The 27,588-nt window shown below is 36.8% G+C and overlaps 1 protein-coding gene across 9 annotated transcripts in view; it reads left to right on the forward strand.

The window, feature by feature from the left end:
• SLC4A7 (solute carrier family 4 member 7) overlaps positions 1-27,588 on the forward strand; it is a 96,724-nt gene that overhangs the window by 28,091 nt on the left and 41,045 nt on the right. For 7 of the 9 annotated variants that reach the window (XM_069771050.1, XM_069771032.1, XM_069771025.1 and 4 more), the window contains exons 2-6: positions 7,941-8,022; positions 21,260-21,403; positions 23,615-23,750; positions 24,766-24,926; positions 27,167-27,355. In XM_069771050.1, the coding sequence (XP_069627151.1) occupies positions 7,941-8,022; positions 21,260-21,403; positions 23,615-23,750; positions 24,766-24,926; positions 27,167-27,355 (712 nt within the window). Of the gene's footprint in view, positions 1-3,847; positions 3,960-7,940; positions 8,023-21,259; positions 21,404-23,614; positions 23,751-24,765; positions 24,927-25,254; positions 25,370-27,166; positions 27,356-27,588 lie in introns of those variants that run through there. The other 2 variants (XM_069771017.1, XM_069771044.1) reach the window with 2 other exon arrangements.

A 27,588-nucleotide genomic window follows, 5' to 3' on the forward strand; every position in this document is an offset into this window, starting at 1 on the left:
AGTGAATGGCGCCATGAATTTTTTTGAATGAAATTTAGTGCTGTGAGGCAGTGATAAAATGCAACTTTGTAAAATGACTACTATGATGTTAGATATGCAACTTGATATCTTGTGTTGGATTGGTGACATTATTTGCCAACTATGCATGGTGGTAAATTTTATGGCTTGCAGAACACTCAGGTTGAATTCAAGTGGGCATCTAATTTTAATTGAATATTCTCCTGCATTTTAGTTATGCCTTAATATTAATCAAGCCATCCTGTTTTCCTGTGTTCATTCTAATGCAATTTTTTTGGCCAAATTGCTGTGGTGTGCTATGGTTGATGGCCAGTCACTACTGTGACCAGTCTCTTCATGCTTCCTTTTCTTTCTGCTTTTTTCTCCCAATTTAATTTTGTGTTCTGATTAACACAAGCACTTTGTGTTTACTGTCCAAAGACTAGTGTCTGATTTGTCTGGGACATGGCTTGTCTTGCAGGTTGTGGTGCTCAGTGTGACAGTGGCCAGAGTAATGCCTGCTAGAACCACTGAAATAAAATAATTTATAAACATTAGATGTTCAACTGTGCAGAAAGCAAAACATTAACATGTTCAGAACTGCTTTTTTCCAGGTGTAGTGGGTTGTTTTTCTGTTGTTGTCTGGTGTGTTTTTTTGTTCTGTTTGGGGTTTTTGTTTGTTTGTTTTGGTTTTTTTTTTGAAAGCAGCTTCTGGAGAGTCTTATTGAAGTCTGTTGGTGTCTATTGGACATGATCGTCCAAACAGGGTTTATATAGCTCCTGTGTTTTTTCTAAGTCTTCTAGAAGCAGATTGGTCAGATGTATTTAGTAGGGTAAAGCTGAGCAGTTAATTAGAGGATTAGTGGGCTAGAAAAACTTCTCTAACCTCTTTCATTATAGCTATGGTCTTACTGAAATCTAAGCATCAGACCTTCCTGTGAGGCTCTAAGTATTGCTTTGATTAGGAAGGATCTTTATTTACATGTGAGGATAGTTGTGTAAAATAGTAATTGTATAACCACAGATAAAATTCACAAGAAAAGGGCGTGGCGGTGGGGGTGGGTGGTGACACCAAAACCTTTGAGCTGTACTGGAGTCTTTCCTGTAGTACTTGAGCAATACCTACTGCTGTGATAGTAGGGAAGAAAAATATAATCTGGGAAGCAGCTGTTCCTGTGCAAATGAGACCATCTCAAATTCAACCAAGGGGGAACCCATCAATATGGTATGCTTCCTATTTTAAACTTGGCGAGTGTTCTGTTTGTGAATTACTATTAATTTTACTCTCATTCGTATATATTTAGAGGGCAAGGCCAGCTAAAAATTGTATGCCAACAAAATGAGACAGGGCCCATTTATATTTGGTGCATTTTCCCTTGGCTGTCAGGTTGATGTGCTTGATTTAGAACTGGTAGTGTTTCATCACTGTGGCAACTTCTGAAGATACAGTATTGCTATTTACACCAATACTGTGCCCAAAGCACTTACTTCAAATGCATTTATAGGACTGCTTGTGCAGTTTAGCTAAAGACTGTTTAACAGGCTGAATAATACCTTCACTTTCTAAATAGTAGTAAGAACTGATTTTTTTCATATCCTGGCTGCCTTTCAAGGAGGCAGCAACCGGAGATGCCTGCCGTCCTGGCCACCATAGGCTCATCTTACCTCTCATTTAAAAGCAGAATCTATCTGACAGAGGAGTAAAACAATATATTTAGAACTTACCAAGTGCTGCTGTTAGTTGTTCCTGCAGGTGAACCATGTCAAAAAGCCCTTCCTAATTTACTCATTCTTACCTAAGGCTACTTGGTGCTCTGTATGGGTAGCAGTGGGAGAGCTCTAATGTAGACCTACTGCTGATGATTGCCAGAGGTAGAATGATTGTCATTGAACTCTGCATACAGTAGTCCCAGATGGCATTAACAAATACACTAATTTTCTGGTTTCGTTTCTTATGGTTTTCAGGGTTGCTGTCACTGGTAGACTTGTAGTCCTGTGAAATTAGGAGATAACACTAGTCTTGTCTAACCCCCCCCCCCCCCCCCCCCCCCCGAAGTATTAGTGCTTATTAGGTCGTAGTTCTGGGAGATTGAATCGGTAGGGAAGAGGCTGTATGTGCATTCTGTAAATTGGAGATGTATTTTATTTCCTGACTACATGGAGTGTTATGTGTGCTTAGGACAGAAATGCAGGCTTCTGAAACAAACCACTTAAGAAATGCTGCTTTGAAATCGAATTATAAATTACCCTACTGGTTCTTAATTATTCTGAACAATATATTTCAGTATATGTATATTTGTTTGTAACAAAACAAATGAGTTTGTGTGTGTATCTATCTATATTAAAAAGTCAGTTTTAAAATATTTGATATATGTACATACTCATACCTGGAAAACAGTTGCAAAATTAGGTTTTGTAGTTCCTCTTTAGTTATCTTTGAGATATGTGGTCAAAATGAAGGTTTCAATTTCTTTTTCCAGCTAAAATTTTATTTTTGATGGCTATCATATCTGTCTTCTGAATGCAAATCCAACAAAGTGAGGGCTGAAGATATAACAAAAATTCTGCTTTGACTGGCCTTCCTAGGTCTAGGTCAAGCCACCGCTTTGAATTCTGTTTGCAATGATTTGTAAGTTTATTGGGAATTTGCTGTAGGCCTCTACTGTTGTATCCTCTTGACAGCATGCTGGGTTGGATGGATCGTTTGACCCAGCTTAACTGCTGCTATGCACTGATGATGAAAGAATGAAGAACAAAGTGTGAAAAGCAAAATGCACTGTGCAAAAATTCTCATATGCTGTTGATCTTGGTATGTAAATCTATAGTAGCATGCTATATAGGTTTACCAATTGGGTCTGTAAGCAGTGTGTGCTCATGTTTTGAGAAGAATGGTTTGTTGGTGCCACATTCCAGCCCAAGAGCTACATCCTGTCTGCCAGATCTGTTGTCTCTACAAAGGCAGAGATGTATCCGTGGGTTCTCGTGGGAAGGAGGTGGGAAGTATTCACCTTCTGTTCAAGCCAGAGAGGATGGGATATAATTACAGTTGTAAAGCAATATGTAGGTTCACTGTGATGGTGTAGGCAGTTGTAATAGAATAGTTTCAAAATTAGAAGTTTTAAACTCTTGGCCAGGGACAGATGTATAAGGGAAAAATGTAGACATGAACCACCACTCCCCTGGTTGTTTGGAGTTTGGTGGAGTTTTTTTAGGTTTGTTTTTTCTTCATTTGCATTTACTTGAATAAATGCTGCAGTGAAGGTTCTTTGTAGCATGAGAGTGGTAATGTAATTTTTTCTTTTTTTTTGGGGGGGGGGGGGAGATGGTGGTTTTTTTGTTTGTTTGTGTCCTCCTCTGTGCCCTACTTATTCCCATGAACACTAGTGCTGTCTCTTCTGGTGCTGCAAGTAGTTCCCCAACTCTGCTGGGAAAGAACTTTGGGCTGAAGGGATGTAAATGGAGTATACAAACATTGACTTAGCTAAGTAATGGGTTTAAATGTTGAGCTCAAATTATTCTCAACACAATTACTGTATTATTCTTAGACTTCAAAGGTTTACAGTTAACTGTATGAGCCATTTGTATGATCACTGTCTATCACCAGAATGAATTGATTGAACTACATTTCAGGTTCCTTAAAAATGTATTGCTAGCAAGTTTTATCTCTTGGAAGTGGTTATTCGGTAATGCACTTTAACAGTGTGCCCATCTGAAGTCTGTCATGTGTATGTGACTGCATAAGGTTAGGTGACCTGCGTGGTGAGAAGAGCTTGTACAGATGACAGTGGAAAGTTTCCTTTAGATTTAATATTCTGTGCGTCATACTTGTGCCGGTCCACTAGACAGTAACTAACACATGCTGCTGGAGGTTGACAACTTAACTCTTGCAAACTTGAGTGCTTTCCTTAGTGATTCATGCAATTTAGGATTGGCCTTCTTAAAATACTACTTTTTAAAAACAGGTAACGTTAATATTTTAGATATGAGAAGTGTACCATACTAAATGAAGATGAATATTTGAGAAGGTAAATAAGTAAAGTGTAAACAATTTCTGGATACTTGTTTGTCTGCAATGAAAGGGGAATTATTGTTTTCTCCTGGATAAGAGGAACCTTACTGGAATTCTGCTAGAGCAAAGAGTCTTGAAAGTTTTGTCTGGTCTGCAACAGTTGAAAAGGTGTTTCTTTTTCATGCTGGGGAAAGTTGGGAGGCTGAGAAGACATGTTGTAGTATATGTAGGTACCTCTGGCTGAATACTATGGTTTTACTGGGAGGTTGTTTCTACAGAACATTTGTGAGTATCCACAAATTTGGTGTTAGGGAAAAGTATACTTAGTGTATTTTAATACAATGTACTCAGAATTTTTTTTTTTCCTCGAAGTACTCTGGATTTGTTCTATTTTTATAAACGACCATCTCCTTGTGAAAAAGCACACCAAAGGTGAAGGCTTAATTTCTCCCTGGGGCACCTTGGTTGCTGCTTGTGTTGTTTGTTTTCCTTCTCAATTGTTTTGTCTCTTGTCTGAAAAGAGAAGGTACATACATTCCAAGTTAGTCTTAAATTTTGCTTTGGCAGCTGTTTTTTGGGCATCTGTGGATTATTGTGTGTAAAGTTTTACATGAAACGGATGGTAAACTGCAGAGGATGCTTGCTCTAAGATGAAGTAATTCTCTGTGCCTAAAAAAGGGAAGCTGATGAGTTTTAAACAATCCCACCTCTCTTTTTTTATGTATGTAAAATGTTCAGAAAGTAGAACATATAACTGGAATGAGTGTGTTTTGATTCAGCAACTGTCATGGTTTTCTCTCACCTTCGTGCCTTCAACTGACATGGTAGATCTTCTATAATTACTGGAAACCTATTCCCTACAGACTTTATTTTTAGCAAGGAAAAGGTTGTAGCTTGGAATTAGTTTTATAGCATATTTGAATATTTTGGGTTTTTTACCTGACCTAAGGCAAAAGTATTTTATGGTCGGATTTGCTATTGGCATCACAAACAGTTATGTTAAAAAGATGCTTTGTCTTCTTCTAAACAAAAGCTGTAAATGATATGCTTTCTTTATGTATGATATTTGTGGTTGCTAATGGTTTATTCTTGGAAGAGTCTTTGCATATGTTGAGTACTTTGAGATAGTGATAGAAGGGTTTGCAAGGGCATGCATGCCTTTCTGTAATCTAATCTCAGAAGACATGTTACTTTCACATGATGTGGTTTTGAAGGCTGCTTGTGTATGTATACGGTTGGCAAAGTACCTCTGTTACTAAAGCAAAGGGTGATAAAAATTAATAACATGGTATAAGGCATACAGCAAGTACAATTTCAAAATGTTATTGGGAGATAAAAATATTTTCTTCTATGTTTTCCGCAGTGTGTATGTAATTTTCTACCAGCATGCAGTAGTTTGTATAATATGGAGAAAACCGTTGTATACTGCTCAAAAACTGTGTGTTTGGCAAGCTTCCAAGTGTCCTGAAAGTACTTTGGGGGGGTGGAAGGGAAGAGTGAGATACAGGATATTTCAGCAGTCTGTGGCTGTAACCATGAAGCTAATTGTGGAAGAGGTTTTAATAGTGGTTTTCCTAATACTAAGTTTTTTCCTCTCTCATATTGTAAGACACTTAAGATAATTTGGAGGATTTGTAATACTTCATCTATTTCTGTCTCTATTTTGAGTTTTCTGGTAATGTGCAGGATTTGTGTGTATATCCGTTTCTGTGAACTGCAGCGTACTATAGTCCCGTAATCTTCTATTTCTGTGTCACTGAGATAAATTGGAAAGTAGGTATGCTTGATGACTCCTTGGTAGTGTTAGGCCTTACCAATGGAGTTTAATGTTTTGCTGTACTTATTTGGTACTTCAAAAGATTGATTAACTTAAGCTTTTTAATGGCGCTACTTAGAGACCTCTTTTTGCTATTGGGTTTATGCATGTTAATTTTTTTTCCCCTAATCTCTGTTGGAAAATCCATCTTCAGTAAAGATAACAGCCAAGACTTTGCAGCTGTGTTTTTCCCTACCTCCAGAATGGTTATCAGAGAGATAACAGAGGCCAGTTACATTATGAAGGCATCTTCTAGAGCTCTTTTCAATTTCATTTTGGTGTGTAGGAGACAGGAATGTACTCCCCCCCATCTTAGCACCATGACACTTTCTAAATTTCTGCCATTTCTTTATTAATAAGTCCTTGTAATATTTTCACAGATTTGCCTGCCCATCAGACATGACTTTGGTTTAATCAGTTGAATTTTTTAATTGTAGCTGTCTGGAATGTGCAGGAGTTTTGATTTTTCTGACATGAATGAAAACCTCTACTTTTGCAATGTAGCAGTAGTGACAAAGTTATGTTACTGTGTAACGCCTTTCTTGAAAACCCTATTCTTTGGGACAGGGCTCAGAATCGACCTTTATTTAGTTTTCAGAGGTTTATTCTGCCATGTGCCACTCTTTTCTTTTGTATCTTGCTTATTTACATAGTGCCAGTTGAGTTTAGGTGAATGTCATCACTGTTAGGGTTCCCAGTCCCTGTAAGAATCCAGATTTAGGCTTCCATTTTTTCCTCATGAAACCATTACTACAGATCACACGTTGATCGATGTAAATGCACCAGTGGGCTGCTGCCAGAAGCAGTGATTAAACAGGTTTATTTGTGGCGGATCTAGCTGTCATATGACCACAAGAAAAGTCAGTTTGGTGAAGTGATCCAATGGAAAACTAATTAAGTTGTTTAAAAAAATAAAAAAAATAAAATCCATTGCTTCAGCTCTTTGTATCTGACTTCATGATTGATAGATATGACTTAAGGAAAAAAGTGTGTGCCCAAGGAAGTAGAAAGAGCAGGGACAGTATTCTTTAGCAGTTATCCTGCGGTTACACATGGTTAGATGTGAAGTAAAGCATTACCCTTAGGGTAGGCAGCAGTTCTTTTGGTGAACCAGTTCTGCCAGGAGGCTGTAATTTGTGAGCTGTTAAAGTGGACTGTATTCTAAGGAATGCAAACGTTTGGAGAAGGGCAACTTTAATGTTCCGATGTCAAGTCTGAGATGAGATGATGAGATTTCTACTGCTTGGTTATTTTAAGGGTTTGTGTTTTTTTTTTTCTTCTTTTTTTTCAAGATTGAGCAAAAGGCAGTGTTTAAAGGTCTGCTTTAGTGATGTGCTAAATGTGATTAGAGGGCACGTTCAGAGAAAAGCCTCATTCGTGAGACTACCTCTATTTCAAATACTGTGCTTTTGCGTTATGAGTAGTATGGTTTCAGTAGTAATGGAATTTGAACAGATTGTCTCGCAACTGCTGTTTTCTAACTTTGTACGTAAAAACACGTGAATTAGGTACAGGTGTGGTCAACAAGCTGTCTGTGGAAACCCAAGTGAAAGGCTTATTTTGATCTTTCTGAAACTGTTGGTCTAGGGAGAGACCCCCAACTTTTGTAACTTAACTCTTTTGCCACGCCTTTGTATAACCTTTGATTCATGAAAGCTTCTTACTCGCGCTGGAAAATCTCACACAGGAATTGTCCCTTAAGCAAATGGGTTCAAGATTTCTGAATGTTAAGTTACGTAACTTTTTATAAATTTGCCAGTTATTTTATTGAAGTAGGGTCATTGCTGTTGAATGTAAAACTAAAAGAATATCGCACTCCTGAAATGTATGTCCTGATCCTTGATATGATGAACTCGAGAGCATTGCAAAAGCAAATTGCATGGTACTTAGTGTATCTGTTGATGTACTCTGATTTTCCTTCAATACAGGGTATGTTTTCTTGAAGAATTGGATGGGTAGATTTTCAGTGACATTTCCTTTCTCAGTTTTTAAGAGGTGAAAATGTGTTGTTCTAGAAAACTTTGACAAACAGCTTCAGAACTGCAGAATATATTTAGGAATTTAGAAAAAAATTAGTTGTATTTAGTTTTAACTTAAACTTGTGTTTTGTTTCTGCAGGGTCATGATGAAGAAGCTGTTGTGGATATGGGCAAAATCAGTTCTACTATCAATACAAACTTCGAGAAAGAAGAACTAGAGAGTAAGTTTGTGGTGGTTTTCTGTTTGCTTAATATACATTTTTTGCCTTGGGATAAAATATCTATTTTCCTTCAAGTGCAACCAGTATTGCTAAAAAGAATCAGGATTTTGTGGCCATCATGAAATTCTAGGCATAAAACCAGCGAACAGCAGATGACAGGTGCTGTTTTTTGTCTCGGTGCATGCTAATAAATGCTGTTACTCAAACCTGTCACAGAAAAAAATATTTAAAAAAAAAATTTATGAAGCTTTTCAAGGAAAGCTTGCTTCTGAGATTGTAGGTTTGAAAAAATGATTGCTGTCGGTAAGTAATTTCCCAGCATGAATGATGTCAAGTTCTGCAGAATCAAAACTTGGGAAACAGGGGCCATGAGGGAGATGTTTATTTTGTTTTCTGAAAGTTAAGTATGCAAGTGAGTGTGGCCATGCACTTTAAATACTGAGAGTCTGAACAGATAACAGTGCTTCTAGTTCCATGGTAAACTGCACATTCTGCAATATGCAGTCAATTAAAGCATTATGGAATCCTGTTAGTCTTCATTATTTGACTTGGGATCCTGCATTTAGCGACAAAAATGGCATCTAGTTAGTTTCACATAGCAAAATGCGAAATTAGATACTTAGTCTAAGATACAATATCTTACTGACTTGAAAAGGAAGTAGATTGGGATGAAGATTCATGGATGCTATTTAGTGAAGCCAGAGGAAAAAGCTAGGGAGGTCCAGTGTTAAAATTTTATTTATTCACCTTTCACACAGAATGCTCTGAAGCTTAATGAACACTTGCAAAATGCTAGAAGACTATCAGTAGATTCACTAAGTAGCTTTTCCTGACAGTACCAACTCTTACTGCTTCAGAACACTGCGGAGCCATTATAGCAGCAGTTTCTAGCTGAGAAAAGTTGATTTAGGTTGCTGTCACATTTTCTTATACTGTGGTCTAACAAGAGACAGTTTAAAGTGATTAAAGTTGTTTGTTGCTGTTCCAGTCATACTCTTGCGCTGTTCCCTTCAGTCTGTTACTGCTTTCCATCTTGTACTGACACTTCTGTTTGTCTGACTGTACCATAAGCGTGGTATGTTAAGCCAGCAGAAAATGTAACAGTCCTGACAGAGGAAAATAATAAGAAAGATCTCAGCAGTGGAGCACCCAACACCAGATTGCCACACAGATGGACGTGTGCCAGTGCTGAGTGGAGGAAGGAAGTATGAGTATGAGGCTGAGAGGTGCAGCAGTGGAGGCTGCAACAATGCTGATTTAGATAGGGTTGAGCTGTGGTAAAACCACTGCCATGTCTGTTTCTGCAGCTAAATCTTCAGTGCAGATTTAAGCTGTCTCCTCCTTCATTTTCTTCTTTTGCTTTTCTCTGGGAGATCACCCAGGAAAAACATGTGTGTGTTTTGCAGAGGGGCAGGGGTTAAGGGGAAGCAGGCATTCAGCTGGAGTAGTGTGCCCTGCAGCAGCTTGAACAGCTGTAATGCTTCGACCACAAAGAATGACATGGGAACATGCAGCCAGATCACTTCCCCAGTCTCTTTCCTAGCACATTCGCAGGAGTGCTTCAGCTAGTACAATGCTGTAGTTACACAAGATACTGGGTGGGAAGGCAGGGGGTTCAGGCTGCTTGAGGCAATTTAAGCACTTGCATTGCTGGCTGTGGAAAATACCCTTGTCTTACCCATGGCCAAAGAATAAATTAAGGTGGAACCAAGACTTCTGTTTCACGAGCAATTGAGTCAACATTAACAGCTGTTGAAAGCAGGAGATGAGGAGATCTTACTGTCCTCACCTTGCTCTTAGCCATGCAGTCTTACCTTTCCTTTGGCTACCTCTGACTCTCGTTGGAGTGACTCAAGTGTGTCTCAACGTGTGAGAGGGCTGGATATACAGAGGTTAAACAGATAACGTAATAAGTATCTGAGAAGAAAAATGTATTCCAGTAAGATTATCACAAGTCTGAAGCTTCATGTAGGCACACATTTTCACATATAAGTAGGAATTATTTTTGGCAATTACATATATTTAGTAGTATCTTACATATTTGTAAGAAAATTGGTCTTTTGGGTTGGGTTTTTATTTTGTTTGTTTGTTTTTTGTTTTTTTTTAAATGGTAGAATGGGGGAAGGGAGGGACATGTATTTTGACTTTCACCAGTGGAAACTGTTCCAAAGTAAGAGCAAGAAGTTTTTCCGTTCCTGTACGAAAGAGAAAGGTATGAAGTACAGTTGTTTATGACTTACAGTTATCTCCTCTGAGATTCACTAAATAAGAGATTTTTAGGTTCAGGGTGTTTTAGAGAATAAATTTCTGTGAACTTACAGTTCTGTTTGTTTATGAAATCATTAATTCTAGTATTAAAATCTTGCTAGGGGAGAAACGGAATTGTTGGCTGCAAGCAGCAAAAAAAGGGGTAGTATTTTTCATTACTGACTTGTGAACGTTTTCTTGTAGGCTTAGGAAGACCTGTAGTCAAGCATTAGGTATTTTAAGTGTTCTAAGACCTGAAACTGCTTCAGTCCAGTTTTCCAACTTGTTTTTCTGGTGACTTGAAGAGGAGTTCTAGGAATTTGGAGCCTTTCCAGAAGTGTGTGTTGATTCATTTTCAAGGAGAAGCAGCAAGCAGTTAATTCAGTTTAGCTGTGGTGTGAAGCACCAAACCTTTGAAAGCCAGCATGGTCAGGTGATATTTACCTGCTTTAAACCCTGTACAAACTAATGTTGATTGGTTTGGTGCTGTAGAAGGCATAATTTTGCTACTAATACTAAAGCAAAGGTTTCTTGGTGTTGTCAGTATTGCATACTTCTATTTTCTGGAAGTTTTGGGATGAAATATTAATGGAAAGGGGGCCAGATGCTAAAGGGGAAAATAGATCTTGGAGTTAGGGCTTCCCAAGCTCTGTATTCTATTTATGGTGGCTGGGAAAGTGTGGTACATACCCAGAGTGACAGTGTTTAGCTTAGAAAGGTTAGGCACAGGCTACTTGTTTTGTAACTTTCTTCCTGTAAAAGAGAAACGGTTAGAGATGGTAAACTGTAATTGTGGGCAGACTGTGTGTACTAAATAAAGGTACTGCTCTTTACTGAATCTGTAAGGCCTTACTTTGCAATAACAAATGTCAGTTTACAGAAGAGCTAGAAAGGGGAATAACATCTTAAAATAACATTTTTAAGAGCACCTCATGTTCTTAACTTGATGCCAGACTCTGAGCTGCCATGAATGAGAGTAATAACAAAGTAAGGCAGGGGCTGGAAGTAAGGCAAGAATACTAATGGCAGAGGTATTTCATACCATCTTGTAAAAGGCATTTTCTGTTAAGAACCATATTTAAGGAAATCTTTCTTAAACCTGAGTTAATATGTTTGGCTTGGTATTACCAGGACCTATCTTTTTAAATGTGTAGTTAATTTTCCACTTTGGTTTGAGGATGTATTTACTAGATATAGTTTAAGGGAAAAGGGATATATTCTGTTATTCTTAGCAGACCAGTTAAAGGCATAGCAAAGATAAGGAGTTTACACATAACAGAAGTCTTGTTCCAGAAACAATCTGAGGTCAAGAGTGTGTGTCTCAGTAGACTAGTTTTCTGTGGCATAAATCCAAGAAGCAGCTTTCAAGAGTTAAGATGATTTAATAGCTACTCTACTCTCACACTATCCTGTGGCAGGTGTATGTAGTGTTTACATTTCAAGTGACCATATTATCTCTGATACCTTGTGATGGTTTAGAGCCTTATTTTTCCTTTAAGAAAACAGCTGTGCTTTTCATTTTATCTTAATCGATAAGGACAAGTAACTAAATAATCCTCCATTTTTTTCCCCCTCTAGAAGTGAATATTGTATATCTAATTGGAAAACCTGCTCTACAAGTGTTTTGCAGTTTAACGTGTTAGGTATGACTAGTTAGAAATTGTTTCAGTATTATGAAAGGGCTTTGAGGATCTAAGAGAACTTATATGGCAACTTTGTAGTAGAATGTACTGCTAAGATTTTTTTTCAGGTAGCTGGTTTACTATTATTCTACCTTTTAGATGCTTCTAAATTGCAACTCTTCAAAAACCCATAAATAGTTCCTGTAAAATCTTTTAAGAAAACAAATTGTACAGGAGCAGGTAAACACAAGTAATACAATAGGACATTGTAGCTGCTGGTACTTTAAGATTGTGCTTAGTATTTACGTTTTTTTGTTCTGTAATAAGCTGTACTATTTAGACAGGCAGTACAGAACAGGCTTCTTACAGTTCTCAAGCTACAGAATGAATGCTTGAACCTTTATGAGACCCCTTAATGGTCTAGAAAAGAACTGCGTTTAACAGAAAAAGGAATTCTGAAATGCTATTTCTCATGAAGTTGTATCTTTTTATGTGGTCAAAAAGTAGAAAAATGTGATGTGTAACTGCTTCTGAAAACAAAAATTTAGGATGGTCATTAATGATTCTTGCAGACCAGCTTTCATCCATCCTTTCTAGTGATATCCCTGGACTGGAAAGATCTTGCCAGCTCCTTAGTTGAGTTGAACTGTGAGCAAGCAAAACCATGTCTATTCAGGTACTGTACAGCTAGCCAGGTATATGAGACATTCTCTGAGTCATATGCAACATCAACAAAAGGTTTACTTGCACCAGTTGTGCTAGTAGCTGGTGCAGGATAAATTATTTTGTCCTTATTGTTCAGAAATAAATGTTAGTTGTACTCAGAGCTTCTCTATAAGTCACAAAAACTGAGGATGTTTTCCTAATGTGATTTTTAATGTAATCTTGATTAAGTGAATTGTGGAATTAGGCCGCATTGCTACACCTTTATCACACATGTTGAAAATTTAGTTATAATATCTTTTGCATTATACAGTCCACATCTTGTCCTGTTCATTTATGCAATATTCAGAGAATAATTGTCCTCAACTTATTTTTTTTACTTGTGGTGTTCATCACAGAGGTAAATCCTTAACAAATGGTATCAAAACTGTTTTCAGACTGCCTTTTGAGAGGGAAAGTTGGCAACCTGATTGTGTAGATGTAAAACTCAATAGGACACCCAAAGTGACAAGACACAATTTTCAGTGTTGATGTGTCATTGGTTTTGGAGACAGGTTATTTCTAATTTCTAGAACTTTCTTTTTGGAAGTTGTTTCTGACTCTGCCAGACACAGTACTTACAAATTACTATAAATTCTGAAATGTTTACTTGCATGTTAAATTACTGGAAAGACTTACTGTAAGCTCCTGGCAAGTGAAGCTTAATAGAAGTTATCTGAGACAAGAGCTTTTTTTCTGTTTTTACATTTGAGACTTCTTGATGGTAACCTAACAAGAACTGAGTATAAAAGAAGCATAGACTAGTGCACCCCAGAATTCATATTCTTTAGCTAGATAACGATTGTATAAACTTAAAAAAAAATAAATTAGCAGTTTTGATACCATCATTGCTTTCATCTTTGAGGGAAATTACTCATTATTCTACAATATGCATACCCTCAAATTGTTACAATTTCTAATGAGTAAGGCTAGATTATCTAATATTCACCTTCCAAAACAGAAAAAATGACTCAATCACATTGTCTATCCTCTAGTAATGGTTTTTGAAAGTGAATCAGTGTTTAAACTTGAATGAGTTCATGAGAACATCTGCAGCAGACAATAACTTTGCTTATACTTAAATCTTCAAAATCCATTTTGGGATATATCCATGCTAATTTTAGCTTTTCTTCTTAAAACAGAGTTGTTTTTAAAATGGATGCCATTCAAAACAAATGCCTTTTACATAAAGATGTAAAATAAATATTTAATGTGAAATAGACTAAGATGGAAGAAATGCTTTTTAAAAGTTTGACATAAACTGTGTCCTAACATTTTTTTTATTCTCAAACCTGTTTTATCTGAGAGAACATTATGTAGTCTTTCTGTTCTGACTGCCTCAGAAACTTTATAAAAAGATAACTAACTGCAGTTTTATAGTCTAAAATACACATAAAATTGGTATTCAAGTAGTACCGCCATAAAACTGAAGTTTTACCAAACAGCACCAATTGACACTTAAAACTTTCAGTGAACTTGATGGCTCCAGATTGCTCAAATTTTAAATTTTTGAGATGAGGCTGAAGAAATAGGAGACTGTATTTGATTCTGAAGCCTGTTGTTTCTTGATGGCTTTTCATAACATTTATCTTACTGTTTTTGATCCTTTTAAAATCAGTTCTTCCACAAAATTGGCTAAACCTGTGACTTGATGGATGTCAGAAGTCTTTCTGAATGGGTGACTTTTCCATTTGCAGTTCACTGAAAGCTAATGGTTTCACAGCAGTTAAAGCTATTAAGGTGTGAATTTTTTTTTTTAAATTTCTGAACATTCCTTATTTTATAAAGAAAGTGTGAAAGTTTTGAGTTTTTCTCAGAAAGGGTAACCCTTACTTGAGGCAAGATTGCATCTGTAATATTTTTCCATATCTCAAAATATCAGGAAATAGATGCATTTGGGGACAAGCTGATCTATTTAAAGATGTATGCAGCTGTTGTACAAGAGAGGGATGTGATCAGATTTGTCGTGAGAATGTATTTGTGACCTATTGATGAAGTGGGAGAATCTTCTTTGCAAACATTTCTTTTGAAATACTTTACAAGCACAGCCTTACGAATGTGGAAGCCTGGTGTCCTTACAGGGTATGGCATCGATGAAGGGCTGAGAACATTGGTTTCTTTATTAGTGGATGAAGGTATGTATCCTTTTTCCTGAGCTCTGCTGCAGAGACAGGCTGGACCAAGAACCTTCAGCACAGATAAAGTGTGGGACCCAGCTATGGTCTGACGTGGAGGTACAATGCAAGGGCAGCTCGTCCCCCCTCCCACAGGTACCAAGTGCTGGCTCCTTTCCCAGGCGAGGGAGGTCAGTGCTGGCAGTGGGCCACAAAGACCTGAGGCAGACATACTGTGCCAGAATCCCTGCGTAGCTCTGTCAGCTGGCACTCAGCTTTTCCTATTACTGTTGCTACCTGCATGTCTCGTGTAATTAGTGGTAATGCCTTCTTGAATATTTGTTGATTGTGTCAAACAGAAATATTCAGTGCATTCTTCTCTTATGACTGCCACTACCAACTCAAACTTGGTTTTAAGTCAGAAAAAAAATCGCTTCTGTGGGTAATGAGAAATCTGGTGTTTACTGCTTCTGCCAGTCAGTGTAATATGATGCTGTCTTTCATTGTGTAGTGAGAAAACACTCTTACTGAGCTGCTTTACCGTATGCTATGCATACTAGATTTTTGGATACACTCCTCAATTTTATCTGTCGAAGTATTTTAGTATAAAGAGCGTATTCTCAGATATACTTAATTACGAGGACCAACAGGAGATTTCAGCATACAGCCCAGGAGGTTTAATGGTTTCAAAAATATGCTTCACTTGTGGAGAACCCTTGGAGTCCAGCTATGGCATGTAACTGTCCCATGACAAAATTTTCTTTACTCCTTTATATAGATTTGGTTAGAAAATTTTATTTCATATGTATTATTCTGAAAGCAAGAGATAATTTTTGTCAAATAATTCTTTTACCAAAGCACAGAAGAAGAATCCTTGGTAATAATAAGGCTTCTTTATAGTCAATTCATGCATGGGAGACCAAGATTATATGAAAATATTTTATATTCAATTTTACTACATTAATTCCTTAGAAAATAATTCGACTGTTTCTTGGGAATGTTTCATGTGAAAGAAGTTCATAAAATGAGCTAAAATACTACTGTTTATTTTGAAATATGTAATTTGTGGCTTACACTAAGTACTTCACTATCAATATTAAACTGTACATTTAATTGAATACTTCAGAAATGTGGCATTACTTTCAATTAGAAAATCAGAGAATTAGCATAGTAGCAGTATTTTCAGTGAATTACTGACTTGAGTGAGTTTTCAGAATTTTCATTATAAATAAATAAACAAAGCGGGGCTGCTGGTGGGATGTAAATGAGGGATTCTTACTTATTCCTTAAGTTTCACCAGGGCAGACAATATTTGGAGAAGACCTTTGGGCTGTGAAGTTTTCTGGGGCATGAAAAGGCTTTCTTGTTCTCAGTCTTTACTACTTCCATCTACCTAAGATTGTTTTTCCCATTTATGTGCTTCTACCTTCGGAGCAGACCTGTGACAGAAGAGGTAGAAGTTGTGCTAATAAATTGCATTGAGCTTGTTTTTGTGCATACAAGTACTTTCTGTGATGTGAGGGGAGTTAATGTCAAAGCATGAGATGATAGATTTCAAATGCTTCCTACTAGGATAATGTCTTTGGGGATGTGAGTTAGAAGACATTGAACAGCTGCTTTTTCCCCATTTTATGGTCTTAAGGAACAGATTAGGATCTCTACTGCAGATCCTCCAGTTTTTTCATATGGAAAGCTCCATGCAGGGACAAGATAGATTATGACATTATTTGATTAAATAAAGGCTTTCGTGTAAAATAAATGATCTATCTTCAGATTGTTATTTGAAGATTTTTTTGAAAAATAGTAATTCTTGTCATGAAGTTTTTGTCTTCAGCAGGCTGTTGGGAGCTTATTGAGAAGATGGAGTCAGACTCTTGTTGGAAGTGCATAGTGCAAGGGTGAGGGGGACCATGCACAAGATGCAGTGTTGGAAGTGCTGATTAGATGTTAGGAAATTTTTTTAATGCAGTATGTTGTTATACGTTGGAATAGGTTGCCCAGAGAGGCTGTAGAATATCTGTCCTTACAGACACTCAAAGCTTGGCTGGTTGTCATCCTGACCAACCTGACCAAACAGATGGCTTCAGCTTTGAGGTTGGTTGTACATTGGGCAAGATTGGACCAGATAGCCCGCCTCCAGATGTCTCGTACAACCTTAATTAATACATGATCTCTGCAGTTCAAATTTCTAAGTAACAGGATTTGAGAATTCACATAGGTACTAACTTGATTTACTTTCCCTTGTTAACATGGGGAAGACTGTCCTCCTTTATATGAAGCTTAAAAGGCATCTAACAAAATGATGGTTAGAAAAAAGGAAGTTCTGTGTGGAATTGTACTTACAGGGTTGCCACATCAGAGCATTTTTGGATACTTGTTTTTGATCTCTCTTGGACTTTAGAAGTCTTCTATTACCATTTTCTTAGGGGCTTTGGGGAGAAACCAGGGAGCTTAAACAGAGCATTTTCTATTCTGTCAATTTTATAGGATTTGATGTAAACTGACTTTCACATTAAGACCAACCATGTGATGGAGACACGTAGCAAGCTCCTAACATTTAAATTTGTTTCATACTGATAAGGATCTTAAGTAGTAAATACTCTTGGTAGATTTGAACAGCTAAGCTTGGATAAAGTCATGTTAGATTAAAATGAACAATTATCTCTTGAGCTTTGTATTACTAAATTTAGTATTGGGCAGTCTATTGATTATTGGTTTAAAGTAATTCTATAACAAGCTTTGCTTGAGAGTGGTACTGTGGTACAGATATTTGTGTGAATAAAGCTTTGAAGGTCATAGAATTGTACCTTTCAAGCTTTTAAAAATAACATTCAAGTAAAAGGTTGTGTTCTTTTTAGAAATAACACTGATGCTAGTACTATGAATTCCCAGCCTTTTTAGAGTTAACTTTTTCTCTGTTGCTGTTATATTACTTGCCTTTCTGGCTTTGGCAGGGGCGGAGGGCGTGTGAAAGGAACTGTAAGTTGTTTTGCCCAATTCATTGGAAATGAAGGAAAAAAATCCCTGTGTTTTTGTTGTGTTTTGTTTTACCTTGTAAACTGTGTTTGTAAGTAAATTTTTATCTGTCCATCTGCAAACATTAATTACTCTTATATGAATGAAACTTAAGGGAACACAGACCTACTCAATACAGCTGTCTTTATTTTTAGAGGGCTTCTCGGTGCTTTGCTTTATGGAGTTAGAATTAAGGTTAAGCTTGTCCAACTTTTATTATGCAGTTCTGCCCTGCCTTTTGGAGTTGAATATACCTGCAACATGTTTTTGGGCGATCATGGTAGTATACTCAACAGCAATAGATTTGGATTTCCTAGGTAGTAGTGGAGTTGTCCTTTGTTTATGAACATCCATGATGCCAAAAAAAAAAGGTTCCTTTCTTAAGGAACAGTCTCGTGCACTCATAACCTACTGAAACTTTTCTTGGTTAGTCTATTGTTCTGCTACCACCCATGCTTGCTCCAAAAAAGAAAACAAAAAAAATTCAGAAGCTCTTTTTCAAAATCAAGTTTTTTCTTGAAGTTATTCTGATGGAATGACATTGGATTGAGATGAATTTTACTTAATAATAGCTGAAAATCTTGCTCATCAGCATTTCACAGTAGTCCCAAAGTACAGTTGCAGGTGTAGCAGTCTGATCACTTTGCATATACAGAAGTGATTTGTGGAAGGTATTCTTGTTTTACATTTGCCTGCAAGACAGTGTCTACATGAGGAAATAGCCATTCACACAATAGTCGCTTCTGGGCAGTGTGGGCTGAAGGGTAGGATAACCCATTGCTTGCCTGTTCCCTTGTCTTTGTGATACCCTAATCTGTTAGGGTAGTGGGACGGCGCTTGCTTTAACGTTTCCTTTTGGAGTAGAAAGTAATACCAAATGTTGTAGGTTGTCGGCTGGCTGCTCAGGTTGAGGACTTAAGTTGGCAGTGCCTACTCAGTGTGCCTTGAAGCAGCTATGAGGCACCTGATAGTGATAGCTGAGAGGTCACCACATAGTGATAGCTGTGAGGTCAGTGCATTTTGGGTAGGAAAGCAATTTGCTATGGTTTCAGGCTGTTTAAAAACACCTTCAGTTTGTTGCTTATTTCAGCTCGGTTTTCTCTAGCTTTTACCTGTTCCCTTGCAACGTATCTGCTCTCCTCCAAACTTTTCTATTGAAAAAAAATAGTCAGACTGCAGTTTTGTAACAGGAGATAGACTTCTTTGCTTCTTCCACCTCTCATCCATGCAACAACATGGTCTTTGACTATGGAAATGATCACACTATTACAAATGCTAATTTTTGCAATAGCTGGGTGAATTGTTTAAGATGGAGGCTCTTGAAAAAATTGTATGGGATTTTTGTTTGTTCTTTAGTACAGAAAGCAATGTGGGATTTTTGTCTTAATTTATGGGAACAGGAAGGGACCAAAGCGTGGAAGTCCTTCTGATTTTTCAGGAAGTAAAATATTGAACAATTTCAGATTCCTGAAGTTTTCTAGAAAGTAATCACTTGCAAATTTTTCTTGTGCAATGATCAAAACATACACTTAGAACAGTCTTATTAAGAATATTAAAACAAGCTGATAATATAAAATGCTCTATTACTAGAAATATGTTTGAGTTTCTCTTAGGAAAAAATAGTTCCTGCAAAAAATCAAACACTTTGACAACAAATAAAACTGCTTAACTATATGTATAACTGTAGTTAAATACTTGCTAATTGAATATATAAATTAAAACAAAAATCCTAACAGGGATGATAACAGCATTTGCAGTGAGTGGTAGGTCACTCAGTTGCACCAGCCAGCTTTGAGTGTGGTGTGGTGAGTAATGCAGCTATTTTTGAACCTAGTACTTCTGCTTTACCTATACATAAGCTTATTGTATCACGATGGTATCAATAACATGACCGTTGTTTATGGTGCCACCTAGTCATACTGTATGTGAAGTGCATTGATTTATGTTTAGGTGTCACATTTGCACTAATTTCTCTGGAATTGCACTGTGCATAGTAGTTGAGGGTGGAGGTCAGGCTGCCCAGCTGAGTGTTCTTGGAAGAAGCTCACAAAAGAGAAGTCTTTCTTTGTAAATAGGACTGATGAATGCTTCAATAAATTAATCTGTTTTCCACTCTTACATGGAAACAAAAAGCTTTTAGTATGCTTAATTTCCAATTTGGTCATAATGCCAATCAGTCAACTCTAATTAAAACTAGTGTTGGAAGTCTGTCAAGAATTGGGTTTTGTAATTTGAAAAGGATACTTGACCAAATTAATTAAACATTGAACTTGCTCGTGCATTATTACTGACTTTTGCTTAGTCTTTTTACTTGTGTAGCACTGTAAAAATACTGCTTAAAACTAAGTTTCATATATCTTTTTGGGCTCAGAGATGCTTTTCTTGGGAAACAAGTTCAATATACTACCACTCTTTATTTCTGTAAAGCTCTGTAATTGCCAGTATTTTTCAATGCCCTTAATCTAGTGTCTGTGCATGCTATACACACATACATATGCACATGTATGTGTACAGTCACAACTCCTAGGGCTTGCTCCTCTTCTATAAATTTGCTGAATTTGCGTGTGTCTCAGAGATGAAAACCACTTCCTTTTCCTTTTGTTAATGTCAGTCTTCTGTAATAACTCTTCTACAGCATGAAACAAAGTAGCGTTAACCTCCAGGCTTATAGTTAATGTGTCTCTTCCTGAGATTGTTTGTTTAAAAAGGAATTGAAAAGGTTATTGTATATGCTAACTCCATTACAGGAGGCACGGTAGTAATATATTCATAACAGTCTGTTGATTGATTTCTTTTTCCAAGTTGTTGATGCTAGTATTGCCTTAATGTGAAGGGTCAAAGGAAGAACAAGATGTTGAAAGTACATGAGTAGTATGTATGAATTTGAGGATGTACTACCTAAACTTATTAAAAAATTCTAGAACAGGAAAAAAACCAAACCGCAACCTTCGCTGCAAGTTATTTGGTGTTTTGGCATACACTTCCAAACTGATGCTAAATTAGTGGTATAGTTGAACATCAGGTTCACCTAGATGTGTCACATGCTACTTGAAGAAATCTTGGCAGCTCATTTAAGCAGAGGAAACTCCTTGCTGACTCTAAACGATGGGTAATTTCTTAATGAAGTTCATAAACTGAACTAGGAGATTACATCTTGCCGTTGTAACAACTATCCTGATACGAATCCCTGCAAACAAGAGGAGTATCATGTAATTTCTCTGCCTTGCTCTGGTGTTTATCAAGTAGCTTCTTTCAGTGTTAGAGGTCAAGCTTGGGTTTCTATATTACCGTTTCACAACTGAGTTCTTAAATTGGGCCATATTCTTATTCAGTTTATCAGGGAAATGAGTATAGCACTAGTTCCTTGAGACCAGGGAAGGACAGAAAGGAAATGGTAGTATTAGTTCACTAAAGTTAGTTTTGCCAAGTGTTTTTGGGTTTCTTTTTGTCAAACTCCTTGTCTTTTTGACTAAGACACTAAATTTGGACAGGAGATAATTTTTTGTTTAATTGTTTCCTTTAAACTTTCTTGAAAAGGCCACAGAGCTGTGTATATTGGAGTTCACGTCCCCTTTGGAAAGCAAGGCCGTCGACGGCATAGACATCGTGGGCACAGGCATCACAGAAGAAAAAAAGAAAAAGAAACTGACAGAGAGGATGGCCGAGAATCTCCATCATATGGTAAGAAATCTGTTGTGCCAGTTCCTTGTGTCTCTTGAAAATAAACTTGTAGTAGTTACTCTGTGCTTAAACTTTGTTTGTTTTGTGCTGTTTCTTTTATTATCACTGTAATTAATGTCTTTCTACGTACAATCAGGCAAGGATTTTTGTGGTTGTGTTTTATCTAAATCATAAGCTGTTGGACTTCATCCAGGTGTCTGCATGAATGTTCAGCAGCCTGCACTGAAGAGGTTATACTAGAACTTTGCAGTACTTGCCTGTAGCATAAAAATCTGTGTTATTTAAATTAGACACATTTTTCACATTGTGTAGCCTTCTGTTGCTTTTCCTCTGTCACTCAAGGTTTTTGAAAGTATGAATATAGCTGTGAAGCAGCATTTGCCATGGTAATTTGATCAACGATCTATTAAAATATTTCCTTCAGCCTTCTTGCTGTCTGGTAGTAATAGTAAAAGAATTGTATTGCCTCCTAAGTTTAGTTTTGGATCGGACACTGCTGCCCCAGCCAACCCCTTATCCTCAAGAGATGATGACTTTGTCATAACATTCTCTGAAATGAAATTATTTGGCAGTACTCTTAGCAGTTTTTCTTCAAGATCTCAAACCCATTTTTATTCCTAGGCTGTAGTGAATGGGAAAGATATGGTGCAATGTTCCACTTCAGGTGTGGACACCATGCTGTTCACTGTCACCTTTCTATGGCTAGAACCGTTTTCTACATGGGGCCAGTTCCCTGAAACAAAGGAGTTTTCAAATGCGGGTGCTTTGACAAGTCTCCTCTTAGCATTCTCCTACAGTTTTTAGTTTCATCCATCGTCAAAACTTCCCCTCCCAAATACAAATCATCATAATTTGATTTTATGTTTGTAGAGCCTTGCTGTACAGCTTCTGAAGCAGCAAGTAATATTAAATAGAAATACACTTATCTCTTCTGGTTACTTCTCTATCCTCGGTACACAGGATATGGCAGGATTCTTGGGGTATGTTGGTTTTGGGACAGAAACAATCTGCTGTAGATCTTCATTGATAATGAATGTTGTTTGTATTCAAGAGCTCATTTCAGAATTATGTTATTGGATGATGATGTATGCCAGAACAACAATGAAAAGCAAAATTCAATTCTGAATGAAGTTTATTAGGAACTCAGATCTTATGTCTAAATCTAAAAGGCGATCTTCTTTCTGTAGTGAAGTGTACAGTTGTATGTTCAGATCTAGCAGCTGTGAGAGTGGTGTTTCAGTGAACAAAGTAAAATTTTTGAAGTTGAGATTCACCTGGATTTTCTGTGTCTGACTTTCCTTGAGATAACATTGCGATTATGACATTATTGAACCCTTGTAATTTGAAAGCTCTCCCCTGAGTTGTAACAAGATCTGTGTGTAGGTATTAGAAATATCTCTAAAAACATGTGGTTTTATTGTGGGTTTTTTTCAAAGTTTTGCTCATAGCAGGGAAGTCCACTACTTAAATTTGATCAGTAAAGATAGTTAAATTTTGTTACAGGTTATTACTGAGCCTGTTCCACTAGGCATTACACTATGAGAAGTTAAAATATTTAATCAGCATTTTAGCTGTGTAGTTTCTACTTTCCTGTGCTAATTTATGTACAGTGCTCCAACCATGCAATGACAAAGTTAATAGTTTTTTCCATCCTATGTAAGTAGCAACAGGCTGTTGAAAAATCTGCTGCTCTAACAATACAGGTGCCTGGGTACCCACTATGTAGAAGGGAAAAAAAAAAAGCCAGCTATTTAGTATCTTGAACTACTACTAGGGCAACCAATCTATAAGTCAGGCTATTTGTTTCTGTCAACCTGTGGTTCTCCCCCCCCTTAATTAGTGTCTGTGTCATGATGGTGTCATTTATTTTGTTCTCAAAGCGAAAACAAGTTTTCTAGCACTTTGGTATATTAATTTTTGCTTTTTTACCAATTTTGCTGTTGATGTTTATTTTCATATTGTTAATCCATAGAAGAGCCGAAAATACTTAATTGTGTTATGTAAAGATAATGTTTTGTTTTGGAAACAACAAAAAATTTTAAAAGGGCCTCCTTTTAAAGAAATGTCCATGTTTCCTTTGTTCTTATTCCCTCTTGAAGAAGATATTGCACTGCATATTTCTGAGAGCAGGAGACTTAACTCTTACATGGTGTTTCTTGCATAATAGAAGTATGAATTCTTTTAATTGTTCAGTTTCTCCTTTTCTTCAAGACACACCATCCCAACGAGTGCAGTTTATTTTGGGTACTGAAGATGATGATGAACACATTCCCCATGATCTCTTCACTGAAATGGATGAACTTTGCTTCAGGGATGGAGAAGAATATGAATGGAAAGAAACAGCTAGGTATGCTAAAAATAGATTGTTTCAAGGTATATCTTCTAGTGATTTTATTTCAAAGAACTGCAAACCAGGTCTAGATTAGAATTTTCATGAACTGTAGGAGTTCACTCAGTTCACACTCAGCAAATAGAAACTTTTGTTCTTATTGTCCAACTCTTGAAGAATCAGTATGGTTTCTCAAGAGACCCTCAGTCTTAACTGGTGCTGTGTTGACTTTCCTAAAACTTATCATGCCAAGCATTGTGAAAGGTACAACTGTGTTTAGTTATAAATACAGGTGTTCAGCCATGGAACACAGTATATGCAATCTCAGAAATCTCTTTGCTCTATTATTGCTGATATTAGTGTTGAAATTGGGTATTACATATGTTCTTCTCAGGTAGTATTTGATTAATTTTTTGCAAATTGCGTGCATGAACATCGCGGGATGCCACAATTATTTTTGGCCAATATTGGTTAAGTTGCTTCCTTCTACATATGTGTTGTAATAAATGCTTCTGCATTCAGTACTTCTAATTACCTTACTGCATGCTAGCTTTTGCAGAAGTTCAATTTACATAATGCCTGTGAGTCAGAATCAAGGTCAATTTATAGTCACACGTATTAGTATTACCTAGCTCTTAAATGTCTGACTTAGCACCCTAGGAGACTTGAACATGGTATACGGTGTGTTTCAGACAGCTTTCTAATCCTAAAAAACTGGTGAAACCAAGATATGCAACTCAAGTAACAAGGCACAAACCCACACTGTTCACAAGAACTCGTGAGTAGACAGGTATTGTTCAAACCAAAAGAAACAAAATGGGTGAAAACTAAAACAGTTGAGTGTGGTTAAAAGGCCTGATAAAAATGTTGTGACTGTCAGTCAGTTGGGTTGTCTGAGAAAATGAAAGCCAGTATGAGCTGATAGGATTTCCTGTTCCGTGTCATACAGAACCCACAGGGAAGAATGGGATTGCTTGCCAAATTGTCTGTCTTCCAGGAAAAATAAAAATACGTGTATGTGTATGCATTTCAGGTGGCTGAAATTTGAAGAGGATGTTGAAGATGGTGGTGATCGATGGAGCAAGCCTTATGTAGCAACTCTGTCTCTGCACAGTCTCTTTGAACTGCGAAGCTGTATACTTAATGGGACCGTCATGTTGGACATGAGAGCAAACACACTAGATGAGATAGCAGGTTGCAGCAAAACTTTTTTTTAAAAATATTTTATTCCTAAATTTTAGTCTATAACTTAAGATGTTTTTGATGGTGTCTTTTTGTGTTCTTGAAAATACTATACTGAAGAAGCAGGTGTGTGCATGCTTATTGCAGTTTCTTCATCTGGTTGTAAAGAGCTGGTCCTACAAACTTCACTTAGAAGGAGCTACACGGGATGAGTAGGACCTCCTTTATTACATATTTTAGGATGAGGCCCAGAATTTGCCTTTATGTTCTAATCCCCGAATGTGTTCTCTGTCTTTGTTTCTACAGATGAAATGTAAATATCTGCCAGAACATTTTAGGACTTGTTTGTGCACTTTAGTACCATAATTATTAATCATAACTTGGCTGATGTTAACTTGATGCCATTAGTGCAGTTGATTGTTGCACATCTGGTATTTTTTTCACCTTTATAAGAGGTGAGCAGAAATAAATTTTGTACATGTTTTTTGACCTATTATGTTGAGTGTCCTCACTAATCACATGGTCATTTTGGATACTATAAAATCAGCTTTGAAGACTTTTACTTGTGTGTGTGTGTATATATATATATATATATATATATATATAAGAAAGATAGATAGATAGATAGATATATGCACATACACGCCCCTGCTTAGCCTGAATGCCTTTGAACTAGTTTTACATAACTTTCCTGGTATCTCTTGCTACAGGTACCACACAGTGGAATGCCTTCTCAGGAATCATGCTAGGCTTAGGACTGACCAACACATATGTGAAGGACAAGGTGTTTTGGCATTAAAAACTTGAGCAGTGCTTGAAATGTTTTCTTGTTTTGTTTTAAAATCTTTGAAAATCACTCAGGAAATTGGTATTACCTTCCTGTTTCCCTGACTTACTGAGCAAAAGAGTGCTCAATACATGGTTTGTAAAAGTAAAGTTTTGGTTAATAATTTTTTTTAATAATTGAATTTAGCAATAATCTTAGTACATAAGAAAAATAATTGTTGCTTAATTCTGTGTAAACAGCACTGTTTTAATAGCAGGTATTTTAGTTGAAACTAGGATGTCTTAAGAGATTGCATGAATTTGTTTCAAGTTAATTTTAGGTGCCATTAGGAAGCATGTAGGATAACAATCCTTGACATACAACTGTATTGTCTTGTTTCCATGAGCTGGGAATACCTAGTAGGTATTCTTGGCTCTCACTCAACACAGGAGGGAGAGGGTGGCAGGTTTCCTTTTGAGAAGCTGTAACAAAAGGCTGTGTGTTGCCAGTAGTCCCAGAAGGAAGCTGCACCGTACTGACAGAGACCTTGCTGCATATAATTTTGTTTGTAAGGTATTCTAAGCCATAACCTTTTTTTTTTCATTGTGAAAAGTTCTGTATAATTGCAGTTTACCAAGACAGTTAGGTTCTTGATACATCAGTTAAGACTGGCAAAATATACTTTAAAAGCTGTCACATAAGTTTGTGTTGATTTGTGCAGCTTTTTTGTTGTTTTTTTTTTAATTAATTAAAAAAAAAAAAAGACAGCTAAGAAATCACAGCAGATACTTTCCAAGATGTGCAGGCTTTCTTTCCTGGTTTGAGCATACTGATGAGATGCCTTTTTCAAACTTGATGTTGTTTGACAGCTGATTAGTTAGTTTTAGGTGATGTAACTAGCTTTTGTTTTACACTTCCTCTTCTAAAGCATGTGAATCGCATGAAGTTCCATAGAGGAACTTAGGGCATCTGAAGGTGACAGAGGAGTTAAGGAATTCATTTCATTCTATAATAACTTTCCATTTTATATAGTCATACACTTTCAAAACAGGGAACACCAGGTTAAGACTGTCATAAGTCTATTCTCTGTTGTGTTTCTGTCTTTGTGTGTTCACTTCTAGTGGAGCGTTGTTGAATACATAGATGCTTTTTTTTTTTTTTGAAAGGGAGTTGCCATTGAAAGCTGAAGTAAATGACAATAAATTATATCAAGTAACTTATTAATAGCATAATTTTAAAAAATAAGTACTGTCTTTTGGATCCGCTTGTTGTGCTTTCCTTATTCTCACATTTGTTTGTTTAGTGACATCTTTGAAAATTTCCTGTGGATTCTTGAAGATGACTTTGCTAAAGAAAAGACTTTACTTTTTAAAATAGTTTTAATTTTTTTCTTATTGTTTGGTGCAACCACAATGCTTGAGTGTGGTGAAGGAGAGATTTGATAGCCATATATATAATTTTCTTTTTTGTTGTTCTTATTATGTAGATATGGTTTTGGACAACATGATTGCCTCTGGCCAGCTGGATGAATCCATAAGAGAGAATGTGAGAGAGGCTCTTCTAAAAAGGCACCATCATCAGAATGAGAAAAAATTCAGCAATCGGATTCCCCTGGTTCGGTCTTTTGCAGATATAGGCAAGAAACATTCTGACCCTCACTTGCTTGAACGAAATGGTGAGATAAGTTGTAGCATCCAGTTTGTTCTAACCTGTTTAAATAATGTTCTCACTGGGAGATGAAGGAAAATTCAGCTGATAATAGCAGATAAGTGTTTCCTTCTCGATAAACAAAGAACTAATGATAACAGCGTGTGTGATGTGTAGCTGTGGATGATGTTTCCATATATTTTTGAATTTACTCAAACATTGTACTCCTGCTTGTATACATAGCATGCATTATTGTTTTGA

This window comes from Haliaeetus albicilla, chromosome 2 (assembly GCF_947461875.1).
Source record: "Haliaeetus albicilla chromosome 2, bHalAlb1.1, whole genome shotgun sequence".
NCBI lineage: Eukaryota > Metazoa > Chordata > Aves > Accipitriformes > Accipitridae > Haliaeetus > Haliaeetus albicilla.